The 17592-nt window shown below is 45.9% G+C and overlaps 2 protein-coding genes across 2 annotated transcripts; both read left to right on the top strand.

Annotated features, from left to right (window-relative positions):
- The first annotated feature begins 9678 nt into the window (after positions 1–9678).
- On the top strand, positions 9679–10662 carry LOC149851861 (olfactory receptor 14C36-like). The gene has a single exon (XM_090030290.1). It carries the CDS (start codon positions 9679–9681, stop codon positions 10660–10662), a length of 984 nt encoding a protein of 327 aa, XP_089886416.1.
- A 5022-nt stretch (positions 10663–15684) lies between these two features.
- Positions 15685–16665, top strand: LOC149851860 (olfactory receptor 14A16-like). Its single transcript, XM_090030291.1, has one exon. The coding sequence runs from the start codon at positions 15697–15699 to the stop codon at positions 16663–16665; it is 969 nt and encodes a 322-aa protein (XP_089886417.1). The 5' UTR covers positions 15685–15696.
- Positions 16666–17592: the final 927 nt, after the last annotated feature.

Genomic DNA, 17592 nt, shown 5'->3' with positions numbered 1-17592 from the left:
TTATCTTTCTAGCAGCGTACTTGGCAGCCCTCATGGGGAATCTCCTCATAATCACAATTGTAACTCTTAACTATGAACTTCATTCTCCCATGTTCTTTTTTTGATTAATTTGTTCATTGTGGACCTTGGCTCCATCTCAGTGACCGTGCCCAAATCCATGTCTAATTCCCTATTGAACACCAGGTGGATCTCCTACTCTGGATGTGTTGTCCAAGTGTTTTGGTCTCTTCTGCTTCTTGGGAGCAAATTTATCCCTTCTCACTGTTATGGCATATGACCGAAACATTGCCATCTGCAAGCCACTGCATTATGAGATAAATAATGAACAGGAGAGCTTGCATCCAGATGGCTGCCAGTGCTTGGGCTGCTGGGGTCATCTACTCTGCACTGCACACTGGGAACACCTTTAGTCTACCCTTCTGCCACTCAAATACATCAACCAGTTCTTCTGTGAAATACCCCAGCTACTCAAGCTCTCCTGCTCTGACACATACCGCAGAGAGCTGGCAGCAATTGTCTTCAGTGTGTTTAACTCTAGGCTGTTTTGTTTTCATCGTTGTGTCGTATGTTCAGATCTTCACCGCAGTGTGGAGAATCCCCTCTGAGCAGGGCCATCAGAAAGCCTTCTCCACCTGCATTCCTCACCTGATTGTGGTCTCCCTGTTTCTTTCCACTGCTGGCTTTGCCTACATGAAGCCCATCTCTGACTCCCCGTCCCCTCTGGATCTCCTGGCAGCTGTTCTGTATTGTGTGGTGCCTCCATTGATGAATCCGGTCATCTACAGCATGAGGAACAAGGAGATCCAAGCTGCCCTGAGGAAACTGCTCCACAGGTGATCCTCTGGAACAATATGTCCATCTTTGATGACTTTGCTTTACTAACTTTTTTTTATAATTAACTCATGAAATTATTGTTTTCATACTATAGTGTGCAGCACTATTTACAAAAAATAAAGGTGGTGGGTTAAATCTGTAACTTTGTACGTAGAATGACACTTGACTTGGGTCAATTTTGTGTTAATACCATTGAAGCAGGAAAGTAATGTTTCATGCATTCAATTTTACCATCTGCACCACCTAAAATAAATCCCATGAATTGCAAGATGATGAATGGAAGACTTTTGTTTACCAGTTGATGTAATCAATTATTTGGATATAGGCAAATATCCAGATTCTGTGAAGGTGGGATGAACTGCAGACACTTTAGAGGACAGGCACAGAATTCAGATGGACCCGAATAGACTGGGAAGCTGGGCTAGAAACAAATGAAGGATGAAGTCCAAGGAAAGAAATGCAAGTTGTTACATGTAGGGATCTTTCACGAATAATTGAAAGCACAACTACAAGCTGGGTTATAAATGGATTGTGTGGCAGCATTGTCGGAAAGGATCTTGGGGATCTGGTAGATCAAAGACTCAACACGAGTCACCAATTTGATGTAGCTACAAAAACATGAATGCAGTTTAGGCTGCAACAAGTCAAGTATTAGTTAGAAAACATGGGAGGTGATTGGGATCGGTGCTTGGACCCATGCTATTTAATATATTCATTAAGAATGTGGACGAGGGAGTGGAAAGTTCAATGATTATGTCAGCAGACATTACCAAGCTGTGCGGATACATGGGCATACCATAGGATAAGGGCAAAGATCAGGATGACCTTGACAGGCTGGATTTATGGGAGGAACAAAGTCAGATCAGGTTTAACAGGGAGGCAGAAGTGCAAGGTCTTTCCCTGAATAGGAATAAACTTCACCACAACTATACCGTGGGTGGTGGTCCACTGCCTGGCACAGCATCCAAATCAGACCTGGGGGTCACGATCACCGGAACATGAATATGAGCCAACAGTGTGTCGAGGCTGTCTGAAGGGAAAGCCTTTGGTGTGCATCAGCCGATGTGAGGCCAATAGATGGAGTACTGTCCCTCCTAGTCATCTGGGTGCTGGGCACACACTTCAAGAAGAATGTGGATAAGGTTGAGGGGGTACAAAGATGGGCCACTGTATGGGTAAGGGCATGGAGAGTAGGCCCTATGAGGAAACTCCGGGAACTGGGCCTGTTCAGGCTGAGTAAGAGAAGGCTGAGAGGTGACTTGATACCTGCCTACAAGCACATCAGGGGGAGCATCAAGAACTAGGAGAGCAACTATTCAGGAGTGCACCTGAAGGGAGGATGAGGACCCATGGGCATAAACTAATAGAGGGTAACTTCAGGTTGGACATAAGGAAAAACTTCTTCTCTGTAAGGGTCACCAGAATCTGGAACACACTCCCCGCAGAGGTGGTGCAGTCAACCTCCTTGGAGGTGTTCAAGATGAGGCTGGACAGGAGCACATCTGAGCCCAATAACTTCCTGCCCATGGCAGGGGACTGACTTGATGAGTGCACAGGTCCCTTCTATGTTCCATGATTCTGTAGTGTCAATCTATGTGCTGCTGGTTAGGCTTCATCTAGACTATTATGTGAAGTTCTGGGCTCCATGTTTTTAAAAAAATATTGAAAAGTTAGGGAAGTTCAGAGATAGGTGACATGAATGATAATGGGTTGGAATGCAAGCCATGCAAGGAGAGGTTGAGAGAACTAGACATATTTAGCTTGCAGAGAAGGAAACTAAGGGGGCACATCACAGCAGAAATATCTGAATAAGTGCCATGCAGTAGTGGGTGAAAATCAACAGTTCTCCATTGCTGCATAGGGAAGGATGTCAAGCTTCCAATTCAAGCAAAGTAATTTTAGATTAGATTTGAGGAAAAAAAGCACCCTTGTATTCAGAGTAGTGAGGACATTTAATAGATTGCCCAGGGAAGTTGTGGAGTCCCCTTCTTGGAGGTTTTCAAGAAGAGGTTGGATGGGCATGGGCCAGGGATAATTGTAGAGTAACATTCTGACATTTGTGCTGGTGTGGGACCACATGATTCTTGAGGCCCCTTCTATTCTATTGTTATTAATTGTGATTCTATTATTATTAATTGCATCACTAATAGGTAGGGTGATTTAAACAATGGAGTGCAAGTGAATAGACAGTGAGACAGTAGGAGTATTGGATGTCTTATTACACAACCTCCTTTTTTTCTCTTTTTCCTTCTGTAGGGCAGACAGACAGACAGATGGGCACCGGTTTTCATGATATTTATGCATGTGTGAAGTGGTTGACCTCAAGTTGGCATTAAGAAGGTTTTACCAAATTATCTAATTTTACTGAAACAGTACTTCCCAAAGAGAAATGTTTTGGGATCCAATTGGGAGTGTGACCACATTAAACTCAGTAGAAAAAGGCCATATGTCAGCTATAGTAAATAAATCTTGAATGATCCCTCTTGGCCACTATGAGATCCAGCAGACCCTTACCTCTTGTCAGCCAGTAGACTTCTTGAGTCAAGTAGAGCTCCTCAATGAAAGTGAGGAAGTGTTGCAACCAATCAGATTTGGCTGAATGCTCTTCCCATGAGATATCAGGGTGGTTGAAGTCACTCATGATGACCATGCAGTGAAAGTGTGCAGCTTCTCCCAGTTCCCTAGCCAATTCATGGTCAAGCTCTTCCTCCTGGTTAGGAGGTCTGTAATAGACTCCTACAGTTATATCACCTCCACATGTTCTCCCCGTATTGTAACCCAGAGGGTCTCAAGTTGCCCTCCTTGGGTGCCAGTCTCTGCTTGTAGTGAAGTGTACTGCTCCTTCACATAGAGTACACCCCTGCCCTTCCTTGCAACACAATCCCTCCTGTACAAGGTAAAGGCATCAAGACCTGTGGTCCAGTCATAGGTGGAGTCCCACCAGGTCTCCATTATCCCTATGAGATCGTATTCATTTTTGGTTACCAAAAGAGCCAGTTTCTCCTGTTTGACCCCATGCTCCTGGCATTTGTGTACAGGAAGCTAAGCCTGCCATCGGAAGCTCTGGGATTCCCGGTGCTCTTTGAAGAGTCTCATCCTGGGGCTGGGGTAGGAGTGAGATCCTTTGTGTTACCTGACCTCCTCATTCTGTGGTTGCCCTGATTCTTCCAGGGCTTGCACAAGTGATAGTCTGCCCGTGCCCTGGCGATCTTAGTTTAAACATCATGGCATCCTTGGTTTAAAGAATGGCATCATCAGTATTTCCTTCCAATATTAAATGGCAGGAAAAGAGTTTCTGTAGATTTCTGGATGGGCACATCCCCAGTAAAAAACTATATTAATGCTGGTTGGACCTACTGCATGTTTAGCCATCTGTTAATATGAACCTACAATCTTACATATGTGTCCTTTTTTCATGTTAAACCCAAGTGGCTAAATACATGAATGCTGTATCAATTTTAGCATGATGGAAAGGCATTTTGGAAGACGAGGACTTACAGTATTTCCTAAGACAACCTATGACTGAATAATATATCACATGTTGACCCTGTTGATGTTGTTGGGAGTGACCATTTTGTTTGAAGAGTTCTGATTTTGAGCAATGCATTTTTTCACTGAATGGTGAATTGAAGCACATGCATGTCCAAGAAGAGGGTGATGGGGTTCAAACTTCCTCTGGCCAAGATGGTTCTGGAAGCAGATCGCTCAGTTTCCAAGCAACTGAGTATGAGGCTGAGTAATGAGAAAGTGCTCTGAGTACTAGGTTGGTGGAAAAGAGGTGAGTTCTTCTTCCTCCATTTTGCCTAGTTTTAGGACACCTGACATGCACCTAAGGGTCACAGACCCTTTCATTGCCATGATGACATGTTTTTGAATCCCAAATCTTTTGGTTGGATGAAGATGGCAATGTACATATCTCTTTCAAAATGGTGGCCATACCCAGACCGTACTTTTTTGTGAGGAAGGCAGCTACACTTCAGAGACCGCCAACTGAGCCATTGCAGCTTGTGAGAGCTGCAGTTTCTGATTCTGGTCTTGTCAGACCTAGGGCATTGGGCTCTGGCTGCTTTCTGACCACGTCTACATGAGACTGACTGAGCAGTAGTTACTCTTTATACAAGTACTAAATGACTGCACAGGAAATGGAGTACTGCTGAGTTGCACCAACTCATGGCTTTTTCTTGACACTGACTGCACAGTAGCCTGACACCACCCAGCAGTAGCATCACATCATGTTTTCTGCCATGAGACAGTACTGTGCAGTAGTCACGGGCTACTGTGCAGTCAACATTTCATGTAGACATGGCCTCTGAGAGTGTCACACCAGGTCCCAGGCTCCCAGATGTGGGCATCACTTGGAGTTGAAGGGGGCAGGCAGAGGGAGCAGATGGCAGGAAGGAGCCAGATGAGGAGTCAGGAGGTCAATGTGAGAACGGGTGTGTGGGGGAAGCTGAGTCAGGAAGCCGGAGGACCAGGAGGAGAATGGAGTAAGAGGGCAAGCCAAATCGTGAAGCCAGGAAAGCACACAGAGAGCAGGAAGAGGCACAAGGTATAACCGCCAGGAAGGTTGTCTGAGTTCATGTTGAACCCTGTTGTCCAGACATTTCCTGCTCCAGGTCAGGACTTGAAACAGCAGTGCAGTGAAGTGGGGGAGTGACCAGTCACTCTGCTGGTAGCAGGGGAGTGGGCAGAAGGGTTGGCCCTCCTGGAGGGGTCTGCACAGGCTTCCCCAGCCTGAAGGGTCAGCTGGAGAGGCTGTAGGTTGGGATGAACAGGTTGGGATTCAGATTTGAGGCTTTGGCCTGACAGAAAACAAGGGAACTGTAATTTAGTAGAGTTACAAATTTCCTGAAGGGCTTGATCCAGATGGAACGACGGACCCAAATCTAAATACACAATAAATGCTTATATTACCTCCAGCCTCTGTTTTTTCCCTACAGATCACAGGGTGGAACATTGTGCCCAGGGACATGTGAAGTGATCTCTTTGCAGAGATGAGTGCAGGTTTTATGAGTCCCAGCCATCCTGACCTGCCTTCACTAGCCCCTGTTTCCTGTCTCTTTGTTGCCATTTTAAGCTCTGATTTTCTGGAGACTCTGCAGACATGTATACATGTCACCCTACAGTGATGTAGCAATGCACTAGGTCACCATACAGTGTGCTACAGTGACATAACCATCATGTGGGTCTACATGACATCAGCAGCTGCGTCGCTGTAGTGGCACGCTCTCCTGGTATAGTGTGTCACTAGGGGGGCATAGTGGGACAATCAACCCGTGCACCACATGCATGGCACTGTAGGGGCAGCTGCTGCACTGTGCTTTAGTACTTGCAAAAGGAAGAGCTAAAGCATGGCACTGGAGCAACACTGCTGTACATGACATGTAGACGCACCCTAAGGGAACAGAGCACTGAAGACCTCGTTCCTCAGTCTCTTCTACTGCTTTGCCAATCCCAGGATTTATTGTTCTGCAATTAAAGAGAACCAAAGCAATGGAAAAATAACAGGATGGATATAATGAAAACCCAGATGGCACTGTTATGTGCAAAATGCACCACGTGCATGGCGCTGTGGACCACGGGTATAGAGGGGGGACACAACAGTGGGAGTCTACTACAGACCTCCCACTCAAAGTCCTGAGCTTGACCAGGAATTCCCCTGGGAACTGGCTGAGGCCGCTTGCTCCAGGACCTTGGTTGTCATGGGTGACTTCAATTACCCGGACATCTCCTGGGAAGATCACTCAGCAAAATCTGAGCGGTCGCAAAGCTTCTCTCGTGCGTGCCTGGTACTGGCTACGGGGGATGACCTAATCGGTGACCTAGTGATGGATGGGAAGCTGGGTGACAGCGACAACGAGCTGATCACCTTCACTATCCACCATAAAGCTGGCAAGTCAGTCAGCAACACAGAAGCCCTTGACTTCAGAAAAGCTGTGACCCCAGGGAGACGGGAGTTTGGTTGCTTCTCAAGGAAGTGATCCTCAATGTACTTCCTGCAGCTAAAAAGGAAAGCCTACAAAAGGAAAGGACAACAAAAAGTCCTTTTTCAGATATGCGGGGAGCCGGAAAAAGCAAGGGCAATGTTGGACCCCTGCTAAACCAGATGGGGCAACTGACAACTGACGCCAGGAAAAAGCCAATCTATTAAATAGGTACTTTGCATCAGTCTTTCATCAGTCCCATGGGAGCCCATGCCTGCTATGGGACAGGGAGATCCAAGGGTAATGGGGATCTGCTGGATACCTTCAAGTCAGCCAGCCCTGAGCAACACTGCTTCAAAAAGGGGGAAGAGAGGACCCGGCTAACTACGATGAGGGGCAACCAACATGGGTTCAGGTCTTGTCAGACCAACCTGGTGGCCTTCTATGACCAGGTAGATGCACCCTGGCCACTGTGGTGTTGACTCCACACAGTCAAGGGAACAGAGCTCTGCCCTCGGGCCCGCACTGTTCAACATCTGAAGACCATCGTTCCTCAGTCTCTTCTACTGCTTTGCCAATCCCAGGTTTTATTACTTCTGCAATTAAAGAGAACCAAAGCAACATGGAAAAATAACAGGATGGATATAATGACACATATACCAGAGGATGGAGAATTACAGCAGCATAAGAAGGTTAAGAGAAAAGGATACTAGGTCACCTTCTATTAGAGGCACCTACATATGTGCTTATCTTGCTGGGATCCTATGACCCCAGCTGCCTTCCTGCCCCTGGTACTCGATGATCTCAGGTCCCTTCCAAGGGACTCACAATGAACCACCTAAGCTATCTATGAAACTGAGCCAGCACATCTGTGTAACTGTTTTCCCAAATGTGACTACAGGTCTCACTGATTTTTTAGATGCCTGAATACTTTAATCTGGCTCCCAGATGCTACATATCTTGGCCCAGAAGCAGGATACAATAGAGAAAAGGTGATCAAACTAAACAATCAAAATAAAACTTTCTGGCTTTAAAATACATGAATCCAGGAGGGCTTATTTCTGATTGTGTGCTTCAAAGCTGAGCTGGCTCTAGGGAACAAGTCCCAGAAGCCCTAAGAAGAGAGATGTGGTTAAATCACCTTCCTGCAGCATCAGTCCTTCCAAACTACTGAAGTTTATTGTGATCTGCAGAGACAAAATGGTTTGGATCTACTTCTGCCAGTTCAGTCTTGGAGTGAAGAGAAAGCTCCTACTAAGATATTTTGACTTTCAAAGATGTGACAGTAGCAGGAAAAAGGGAAATTAGATAGATCAGTAGCGGGAAAAGAAGCAAGGATCCTGGCACCGGAGGATCTGTCACAAGCTGAGAAAACGTCACAAAGAACATTGCTGTAAGTCTGTTATTGCAATTAGCTGTGGTTGGTTGGTAACAAGGGGGATGTGTGGTTTATTTAAGCACCTAAAAAAGACAGACACCTGGAAATCTATCAACATTTTAATAGCAAGGTATTCAAAATGTCTTAGGTGGTCAGAAGGAAAAAAAAAGAAAGAAAAGAAAACAGTTCCCTTTAGAAAATCTGAACTTGCTCCCAAGAACCCACATATTTCAGTGTCTTTGGAACTTAACATTTTCAGTCAAAAAGCCCCTGGAGACTGCAGATTTAAACCAAATAATCCTCCCACCAATATATTTTATTTTTAGTTCTTCTACATAAATGTATGCTTTTGAAGAAATGTACATATTGCCAAACATTATGTCTTTAAGCAAAGACATTTTTAAAAGAAATCTCTTTCCAGGCTTAAATTCTAAGCCCACAACAGAGCATCAGTATTCCCCGGCAACACCAGAATGCCAATCCCACCTATTCATTGCATCCAGGTTTCGCTGTTTTCCAGAAAAAAACACCCGGAGGAGGGATAACTCAACATTGTAAATATCCAAGTGCCTCTCGAACTAGGGTCAGGGGACCCAACCAAGTGTGATGAGGAAATGCATAGTGAGAAGCATCCCTTGCCCAAAGAGCTTAAAGTTCTTGTACCCAAATGACAACAATCAATGACACAAAGTGAAGGCAAGAGGAAGATGGGATTGGCCTATCGTGGCACAGAGATGACCATTCAGCCGGGGGTGGGGACCATATCAATCAGCTTCTCGTGGCAGGCAGGACTCGGTGTAGATTCAGTCCAGACAAGGTGACTCTTGGGATGCTGCCCATGTTTGTGTTGTAGGTAGCAGTGAGGAGGAAAGGAGGATGTGCTAGCAATTTCTAGACCAGCATTTTATTGCCTGTCACAAGTGCTGTGTTCACTGAGCCTGCTCTTGCTGTGGCCTTGTTTTTCCACTGTGAATCTCGTTTTTCCTGTTGTTGCTATTAAAAATTGAATATAAAATGCATCCAGCCAAAACTACCATGCGGGTTTTCTACGATGGTTCAATGGCTACTGTCTCAAGGCCTCTGAACCCTATTCTGCCCTCCATGCTGGGCCCTTTGGTTTGACGATGTCCCTCTGTTCGACCAGCTGGTGAAGGGAGGTAATTTTGAAATGGAGGGAGGGGAAAGAGGAGAATGAGGACATGAAGCAATTAAAAGGCACAACCTGTGTGTTATTGGAGTCCAATCAAATCACTATAAAACTTCTTTTGTCTGTAATATTCTCTTTTCATTGGTTGCTGTTTCTATATATATGCCCACAGATAAGGACTTTTGTGCACCTTTTTTAAAATGCAAAAAAAATAAAAAATTAAAAAAAATCTGAAAGATATTACTTTTTACTAAAAAAATTACAGCCCTTTAACATAGACTCTGTTGACAGTTTGTTCATGACTTGTTTCTGACATGAGATGCACGCCTGTTATACTTGTTACTTTGATCCTGACCAGAACCCTTGTCTTTCCTTCACAGGCATTGAAGAGGGACATGTCCAACCAAACCACCATGACCGAGTTCCTCCTCCTGGGCTTCTCTGACATCCAGGAGCTGCAGATCTTACACTTTGTCACATTTCTGGCAGCATACCTGGCAGCTCTGGTGGGGAACCTCCTCGTTATCACAGTTGTAACTCTCAACCCCAAGCTTCATTCCCCCATGTTCTTTTTCTTGATTAATTTGTCTCTCCTGGACCTTGGCTCCATCTCAGTGACCGTGCCCAAATCCATGTCTAATTCCTTATTCAATACCAACTCGATTACCTACTCTGGATGTGTTGCCCAAGTATTTTGTCTCATCGCCTTCCTGGGAGCAAATTTATACGTTCTCACAGTGATGGCATATGACCGGTACATTGCCATCTGCAAACCACTGCATTATGAGATAATAATGAACAGGAGAGCTTGCATCCAGATGGCTGCCAGTGCTTGGGCTGCTGGTGCCATCAACTCTGCACTGCACAGTGGGAATACTTTTACCATACCCTTCTGCAATTCAAATATCATCAACCAGTTCTTCTGTGAAATACCCCAGCTGCTCAAGCTCTCCTGTTCTAACACATACCACAGAGAGTTGGCAGTTGTTGCCTTCAGTGTGTTTTTAGCTTTAGGGTGTTTTGCTTTCATCATTGTGTCGTACGTTCAGATCTTCACCGCAGTGTGGAGGATCCCCTCGGAGCAGGGCCGGCAGAAAGCCTTCTCCACCTGCATTCCTCACCTGACTGTGGTCTCCCTGTTTATCTCCACTTGCACCTTCGCCTACGTGAAACCCACCTCCAACTTCCCATCCTCTCTGGATCTTCTGACAGCTGTTCTCTATTCTGTGGTTCCTCCAATGGTAAATCCATTCATCTATAGTATGAGGAACAAGGAGCTCAAATGTGCTCTGAAAAAACTGCTCCAAAGGCAGATGCTCTCCAAGAACAGGACATCCCTTTTTACTTTGTGTGTTTGGTTTACTACTTTGTTTCTTTAGGGCTATGATTAAGTCATGAAATTAAGTTTTCATAATGTCGTGTGCATTCTGCTTATGAAACATGACAGTTCTCAGCTACATTCAGCAGTGCTAGAAAGACTGTGGTACTCAGCTGGAGTCATTTTGTGTTAACATTGTTGAAGTGCAAGCGAAAAAGTCTGGTGTTCCTACAAATCCTTTTAGTTCCAAGGTGACAATGACTTGTGGGATGTGATTTTCTAAAAGGTACGATGAATGATTTGGATGCCAGAAGAGAGAGAGGCCTGAGAAAATTTGCAGCAGACACAACCTGCGAAGGCTTGCAAACCCCCTGGAGGACAAAAGTGGAATAGGAATGGTTTTAATAGATCAGATAACTGGGTGAGAGGTAACAGGGGGAAAGCCAGTATGGATAAATTTAAGATGCTACATGCAGGAAAAAGTAATGAAAAGCACAAATACAGAATGGGAGATAAGGGCCAGGGAGCCAGCATTCATGAGAAGGATCCAGGAGTTTGTGGGGATCACAGCCTCAACATAAATTGGCAATTTGGTGCAGTTGTAAAGAAAGAAAATGCAATTTTTGTGTTGTACTAAGAGGTGTAAGACACTTGAGGTGACAGTGACATTTCTTAGTGCTGGTCTGGGCTTCACTTTTTAAGTAGGAAAGCACATAGTTGGAGCAGGTATCCAGGTGGGCGAGAAATGTAAGAATACAGTCTTTGAAAGCCAAGCTGTATAAGAAAAGTTTGATGGAACTGGACAAAGATATTTAGGGCCAGATACTCTTTAGGGTCATATTTAATGCTGATTGTATGATAATGTTCAGGATTACTGCTTCTGCAATAGACTCACAGGTCTAATGGAAGTATGTAATGAGTAAAGACTGAAGAGTAAGTATGCCCCTAACAGTTGTTTAATCTACCTTTAATCTTACCAAGTTAGGTAAAAATTCTAATATTATAAAAGCCTTAGTCTGCCTGTCTGTAAGGCTTTATACACACTCTGACTGGCAGTGCATAGTCCCAAAGCATGAATTTCCATGGAACAACATGCATTTGGCCTGGTTGAGGAACCTTCAATAGACTCCACAGAGTCCTGTGCAAGGACATTGGGAGCCAGGGCTTGGAGGTGAAAGAGCGAGAATGAGAACTAGGGGGATCTAGGTATTTCTCTGTCAACTGCCAGTGATGAAGTCCAGACAAAACTGTGCTGCTTCTTTTCCCTGCCCAGCTACAGTCAACCGCACAGAGTATGAAATATTTTGGGAGTGTTTAGCTCACGAAAAAAAAAAGTGTTTAGTTCTCAATTTGGGGAAAGGTTGATATTTTTAAATTTCTCCCATGATGGGATCATTGTTTCTTGCTCTGGAGACATCCATGAACATCAATGAAGAGAGAGAATTGCAAACAGCATAAATCTTCTAGCTGCTGGCCTCCAACCAACCCCTGTCCCACGTGGGAGCTGCCAGTAAGTTAGCGTGGAGGCTGAAGGGCAGAGACACATATTGTCAGATCACGCCCTGACATCTGCCAGATTTGGATCAAGAGAAATCAGGTCCATGAATGAGTCTCTGATTCCTTGATGCTACCTCTGGAGCATCCTGGCATGGGCTGTACGTGGCATGAGGATTCTTGGGGATGTCTGCTTCATGTGGCACATGTGCCAGGCTAGCCCTGTGTACTAAACTGGGCCCAATCCGGGCAAACCCCCATTGACCCACCCTACATGCGGGATCCAGCGTGCACAGTTCAGCTACATGTCTGCCCCACTGGGCCGTTTTCAATGTGCAGTCATTCAGTACTTCTTTTAGCAACAACTAAATGAACGTGCAGTACTCGCCAGGACTGCGCTGTCCTGAAGGTTCATGGATCATTTCAAACCCTACTGCGCAGTAGCAATGAGGTAATGCTCAGGAGCTCACTGCTACTGGACAGTAGCGACGGTATCACAATTAGAGCCTACCAACGCTACGTTGCCACAGGGATGAACGACATCGCTGTAGCTCATTGCTACAGTGACCTAACATCTCATATAGACACACCTAGCCTGCTGTGAAATGCCACATGCCACAAATGACACATGCCCCCGGATGCTGCCGGGGCACGGTGGCCGCCCGCAGGCAGTGGCAGTGGCAGATAGGGAGCTCCCTCAGGTAGCGGTGTGGGCGGGGGGTGGGGGGAATGGCGAGTGCTGGTGGGCAGTCGGCAACCACCAGCAGACAGCACCAGCCACATTGGCAGTGGCCAGCAGTGATCCGCAACCATCCACAAATGCTGTATCGGCAGTGTTGGCAGTCTGGAGGGGTGGAGGCACTGGCAAGTGGCAACTGCTGCCAAGCATCTGCTGGTGGTGCTTCTTTCAGGGGATGCACATAACACCCCCTATGCATCCCAATGCCACATGCAATGCACCCCCAGTGATCTGCTGTGAGTAGCATGTGCCGCAGCCTGGCCCCTCATATCTTATGCTGTGCCAGGCTGGGGCTAGGTTGTGTTGCGTGTGGTGTGCAGGGCTAGAGCTGTACACGTGGTGCACGCACCAGATGTAGCCAGTCCACAATGCACGTTGCATGCAGTGCCTCCATGAGACCACCCCTGTGGGCTTGACCTGGCAGATGGGCTCCATCTGTGTTTGACACCGCTGGGTTCAAAAAAAGCTAATGGTGGAAGAAATGAGGGGGAGCTGGGACCTGGGACATGTATACAACTCAAGGGAAGGTGGTCTGAGGAGCTGTCATATTCGTGACAGTAGATACAGAACCAGGACCTTACTAATGATTGCTGAGCTAATATTTTGTCAATGTGATGCCTTGCAATTTTCTTTGCCTGAGTTATGGAATATATTATTTATATTTAGAATTTTTTTTTTTTTGCACCTTACAACTTGACGTTTACTCTCAGGTTATGTTCTAATGCAAAACTGCAAAGGAACTAACCTAATTGCAAGTCGATGCCTCCCTGCATGCTGAGGTGCCCAGTCTGGCTCACTGGGACAACAGAACCAGATAGAGAATCTCAGGGCCTTCTCAGAGATCCCAAGACTTGTGTTGGGTAGGGAGATTAAACTAGAGCACAGCTCTGCTGTTCTGCTAACATCTGTACAGCTCAGACTGGTTACATCTGGGCTTTTCCTTCTGAGCTGTACAGGACTCCAGGGAGCGAGTCCCATGAGCCTTTGGAAGAAAACAACTGATAAATTGTCATCTTGATTCACTCCTTTTCTGCAAGGCAGGGTTGCGGTCGGCTGCACACTCAGAAACCTGGTTGGATTCACTCCAGTTGTTCAGTGACAGAGGGAGCAGAGAAGGACCTCTGAGTTATCTGTGCTTCTGGGGAGCTAGACTAGTGGTTGGTGCACAGTGTGGCAGAAAGCCACCTTGTTTCTCCCCAAAATCTCTGCCCTGTGACACTGTGACTAAAATCTCTAAGCTGCAACCATTTGATTAGCATGGACCCAGCACACAGGGGACCACACCCTCGGCCTGTCTCTTTAGGTAACCTGAGCTGGCTGCATTCCTGAGGGCGGGGGGGGGGGGGCGGAAACCTGCTCCCTCTGCCTAGGTGACTTGCATCAATTACCTGGGTCGGGGGTTTCTACCTGGGGAGCTGGAATCTGCCCAGCAACTAGTGATGTATTTCAAATTGGTTGACTGACAGCCAGCTGGGACTGACCTCCACTGGACCAGGTGAATGAGGTCACAGGGGCTATATAGGTTCGGGGGGGGAAGGAGGCTCGCTCTCTTTTCCGCCATGAGGTGAAGCAGCAGCAAAGCAGGGGAGACAGCGAAGCCTTACCATCTGGACCTAGCTCTCTCTCTCACCCCCAGACTCCGGGGGGAAACTGGAGAACTCTGGAAGATGCTTGTGAGTAAGCTACTCAATCAGATTAGATATCTAGCTGGCAGTAACACAGATGCATAATCAAAAGGCTACATCAGCCACACTGTTTGCTCTTTAGGATTTCTAAGAAATTGCTAAACCCTGTACCCTAGTTTACCTTATCCCCTGTAAACAATAAAGTTCTCCTTTTTGACTGGTGTGGGAGACTTATTGAGGGGTGGGTCTAAATTATGCGTAAGAGACCCCTTAGGTCTGCGGACTAGGGGAGACTTTGCTTTTTGCCCCCTGACTTGGGGAAGTGCCCCAAGTGCCTGTACCGGGTCAAGTACTCATCGGACTATTAGGCCTGTGTTTCCCCGAGGACACAGGGCCGAGACAGTCCCTTCTCGGGGTGGTGGTGTCAACGTTACCAGGCTAGCGAGTGTGCTCCGGGAGAGGGGTCAGCCGAGCATAAGGCGCCCCTAGGGAGGCGCTCGGAGCCTGGAAGGTGGGCGGGCGCAGGGAGGTGGGCGGCTCAACGCAGGAGCGCCCCTTACTGCACCCGCCACACACAGGAGATCTGAGAGATCAACTGGACAAGAGCAAAGGATCTTGGCAGGGGAAGCCTGAAGGTGACACAGGAGAGGAGGAAACATCCACAGAAACTATTTTAGTAAGTTTTCTGCATTGGTGAACATTATGAGTTGGAAAACCTGGCAACACAAATCATACTGCATTTTATGTATAATATATTCAAAGTTACAAAAGTGAATGAAGACATTTTCAATGTTTTCGCTATTAATTCAGATAATGTTATACAGCATATTGGAAGCAGGGTGGGAAGAGGAGAGGGGTGGGACTGGGACCTCTAAAAAATTCATCTTTTTTATATAATATCTTATATTTCACTTATATTTGTTTCCACAATACATTTTATGGGTGAGATCTATTGAAAATGATAGACTTTCAGATATATAGCAAAGAAAAAAATCCTGAGCTGTGACTGGGCTAGGATTCTCTTCACTTTCTAAATGGAATATCAAAATATTTTAGTTTACGTAGGATCTTGCCAGGGAAAAATAATTTATGAAAATCAAATTTTGCACGGGGCAAAAAATGAAATATTTACATTCTTAGCATGAAATTTGGAGACATTATTGATGGGAATATCAAAGCCACTGAGTTTGGTACTCTCCTCCTTACCACTGCCCTTGTTCTATTATAGCCAGGACTTATGCAGTGCCCTGGAAGGAAGATGTCTAACTGGACGGCTGTAACCGAATTCCTCCTCCTGGGCTTCTCTGACACTTGGGAGCTGCAGATCTTACACTTTGTCATCTTTCTCGCAGCATACCTGGCAGCTGTGGCGGGGAACCTCCTTGTTATCACTGTTGTAACTACAGACTCCCACCTCCACAGCCCCATGTACTACTTTTTGGTGAATTTGTCCATCTTTGACCTTGGATCCATCTCCGTCATTGTCCCTAAGTCCATGGCCAATTCTGTCTTAAACACCAGGACAATTTCCTATGCTAGATGTGTGTCCCGGGTCTCTCTCTTCTTCCTGTTCTGTACAGCCGATCTTGCCTTCCTCACCCTCATGGCATATGACTGGTACATTGTCATCTGCAAGCCACTGCATTATGAGATAATTATGAACAGGAGAGCTTGCATCCAGATGGCTGCCTGTGTTTGGGCTGCTGGGGTCATGTACTCTGCACTGCACACTGGGAACACCTTTAGTCTACCCTTCTGCCACTCAAATATCATCAACCAGTTCTTCTGTGAAATACCCCAGTTCTCCTGCTCTGACACATACCGCAGAGAGCTGGCAGCAATTGTCTTCAGTAAGTTTTTAGTTCTGGGCTGTTTTGTCTTCATCGTTGCGTCATATGTTCAGATCTTCCCCGCAGTCTGCAGGATCCCCTCGGAGCAGGGGCGGCAGAAAGCCTTCTCCACCTGCATTCCTCACCTTACTGTGGTCTCCCTGTTTCTTTCAACTGGTTGCATTGCTTACACAAAGCCAGCCTCTGACTCCCCGTCTGCTCTGGATCTCCTGGCAGCTGTTCTGTATTGTGTGGTGCCTCCATTGATGAATCCAGTCATCTACAGCATGAGGAACAAGGAAATCCAGGCTGCCCTGAGGAAACTGCTCCAAAGGCTGATCCTCTCCAAGAAGAATATGCCCATCTTTCTGGCATGAATTTCTCTTTCTTATATTTTTCTTTTCTAATTTACAAGTGAAATTATTATTTTTCATTCTATTGTGTGAATGTTACATATGAAAAATGAAGGTGGTGGGTTAATTCTGTAACTTCGTATTGTCAAAGACTTGGCTTTTATCATTTTGGTTGGCACTGTTGAAGTGGGAAAGTAATGGTTCATGCATCAATTTTACTGTCTTTGCACCATCTAAAATAAATCCCATCAATTGCAAGATAATGAAGAATTCAAGTCTTTTGTTTACTAATTTGTGTAATCGATTATTTGGATGACAGACTATACGGGCAAATATTTAGATGATGTGAAACTGGAATGAAGCACAAGTACTTTAGAGGATAGGAATAGTGTTCAGATGGATGTGGATAGATTGGGGAGCCATAAGACAAAGGCCACAAAATAAATGCAAGTTGCTGCACGTAGGGGAGAATTATCAAAAGCACAAATGCAGCCTGGGTTATAAATGGGTGGTATCATTGTTGAAAGGTTGGGTCACAAACTCAATATGAACCAGCAATTTCATGTAGCTACAGAAACATTCATGCAGTTTTGGGCTGCAACAACAGGAGTATTAGCTGTAAAACAAGGGTGTACCTTGTAGCCGTGTTGATCTAAGGACACAGGCAGACCAGGTTCTTTGAGTGAATCTGATACCTTTTATTAGATCAACTTAAGTCCTTGGAAAAAAATTTCTTAGCAAGCATTTTGGTTCAAAAAAGGGCTGCCAAACAGGGGAGAAAAGCTCAGTTAGCCTCCGGAGCGGTGAGAGACGCGTGGGTGAAGCCCGCTGTGCCCTCGCTCCCCTGAAGCCCCCCATACACCCCCTCAGCAACCACAGAGCCCCCTGCCAACCCCCAGCACAGCCAGAGGTAAGTGGGCTCGTGGTGGGAAGGGGTTAACTCCTCGCTCC

The sequence above is a fragment of the Crocodylus siamensis genome, unplaced genomic scaffold, assembly GCF_052110815.1.
Source record: "Crocodylus siamensis isolate JL-2025a unplaced genomic scaffold, ASM5211081v1 HiC_scaffold_123, whole genome shotgun sequence".
NCBI classification, from domain to species: Eukaryota; Metazoa; Chordata; order Crocodylia; family Crocodylidae; genus Crocodylus; species Crocodylus siamensis.
Note: the sequence above shows the minus strand (reverse complement) of the source record. Positions and strands in the feature narration are given on the sequence as shown.

Bases quoted from the DNA above. Each gene is read 5' to 3' on its own strand.
- LOC149851861 (XM_090030290.1), top strand. From the start codon at position 9,679: ATGTCCAACCAAACCACCATGACCGAGTTCCTCCTCCTGGGCTTCTCT.
- LOC149851860 (XM_090030291.1), top strand. From the start codon at position 15,697: ATGCAGTGCCCTGGAAGGAAGATGTCTAACTGGACGGCTGTAACCGAA.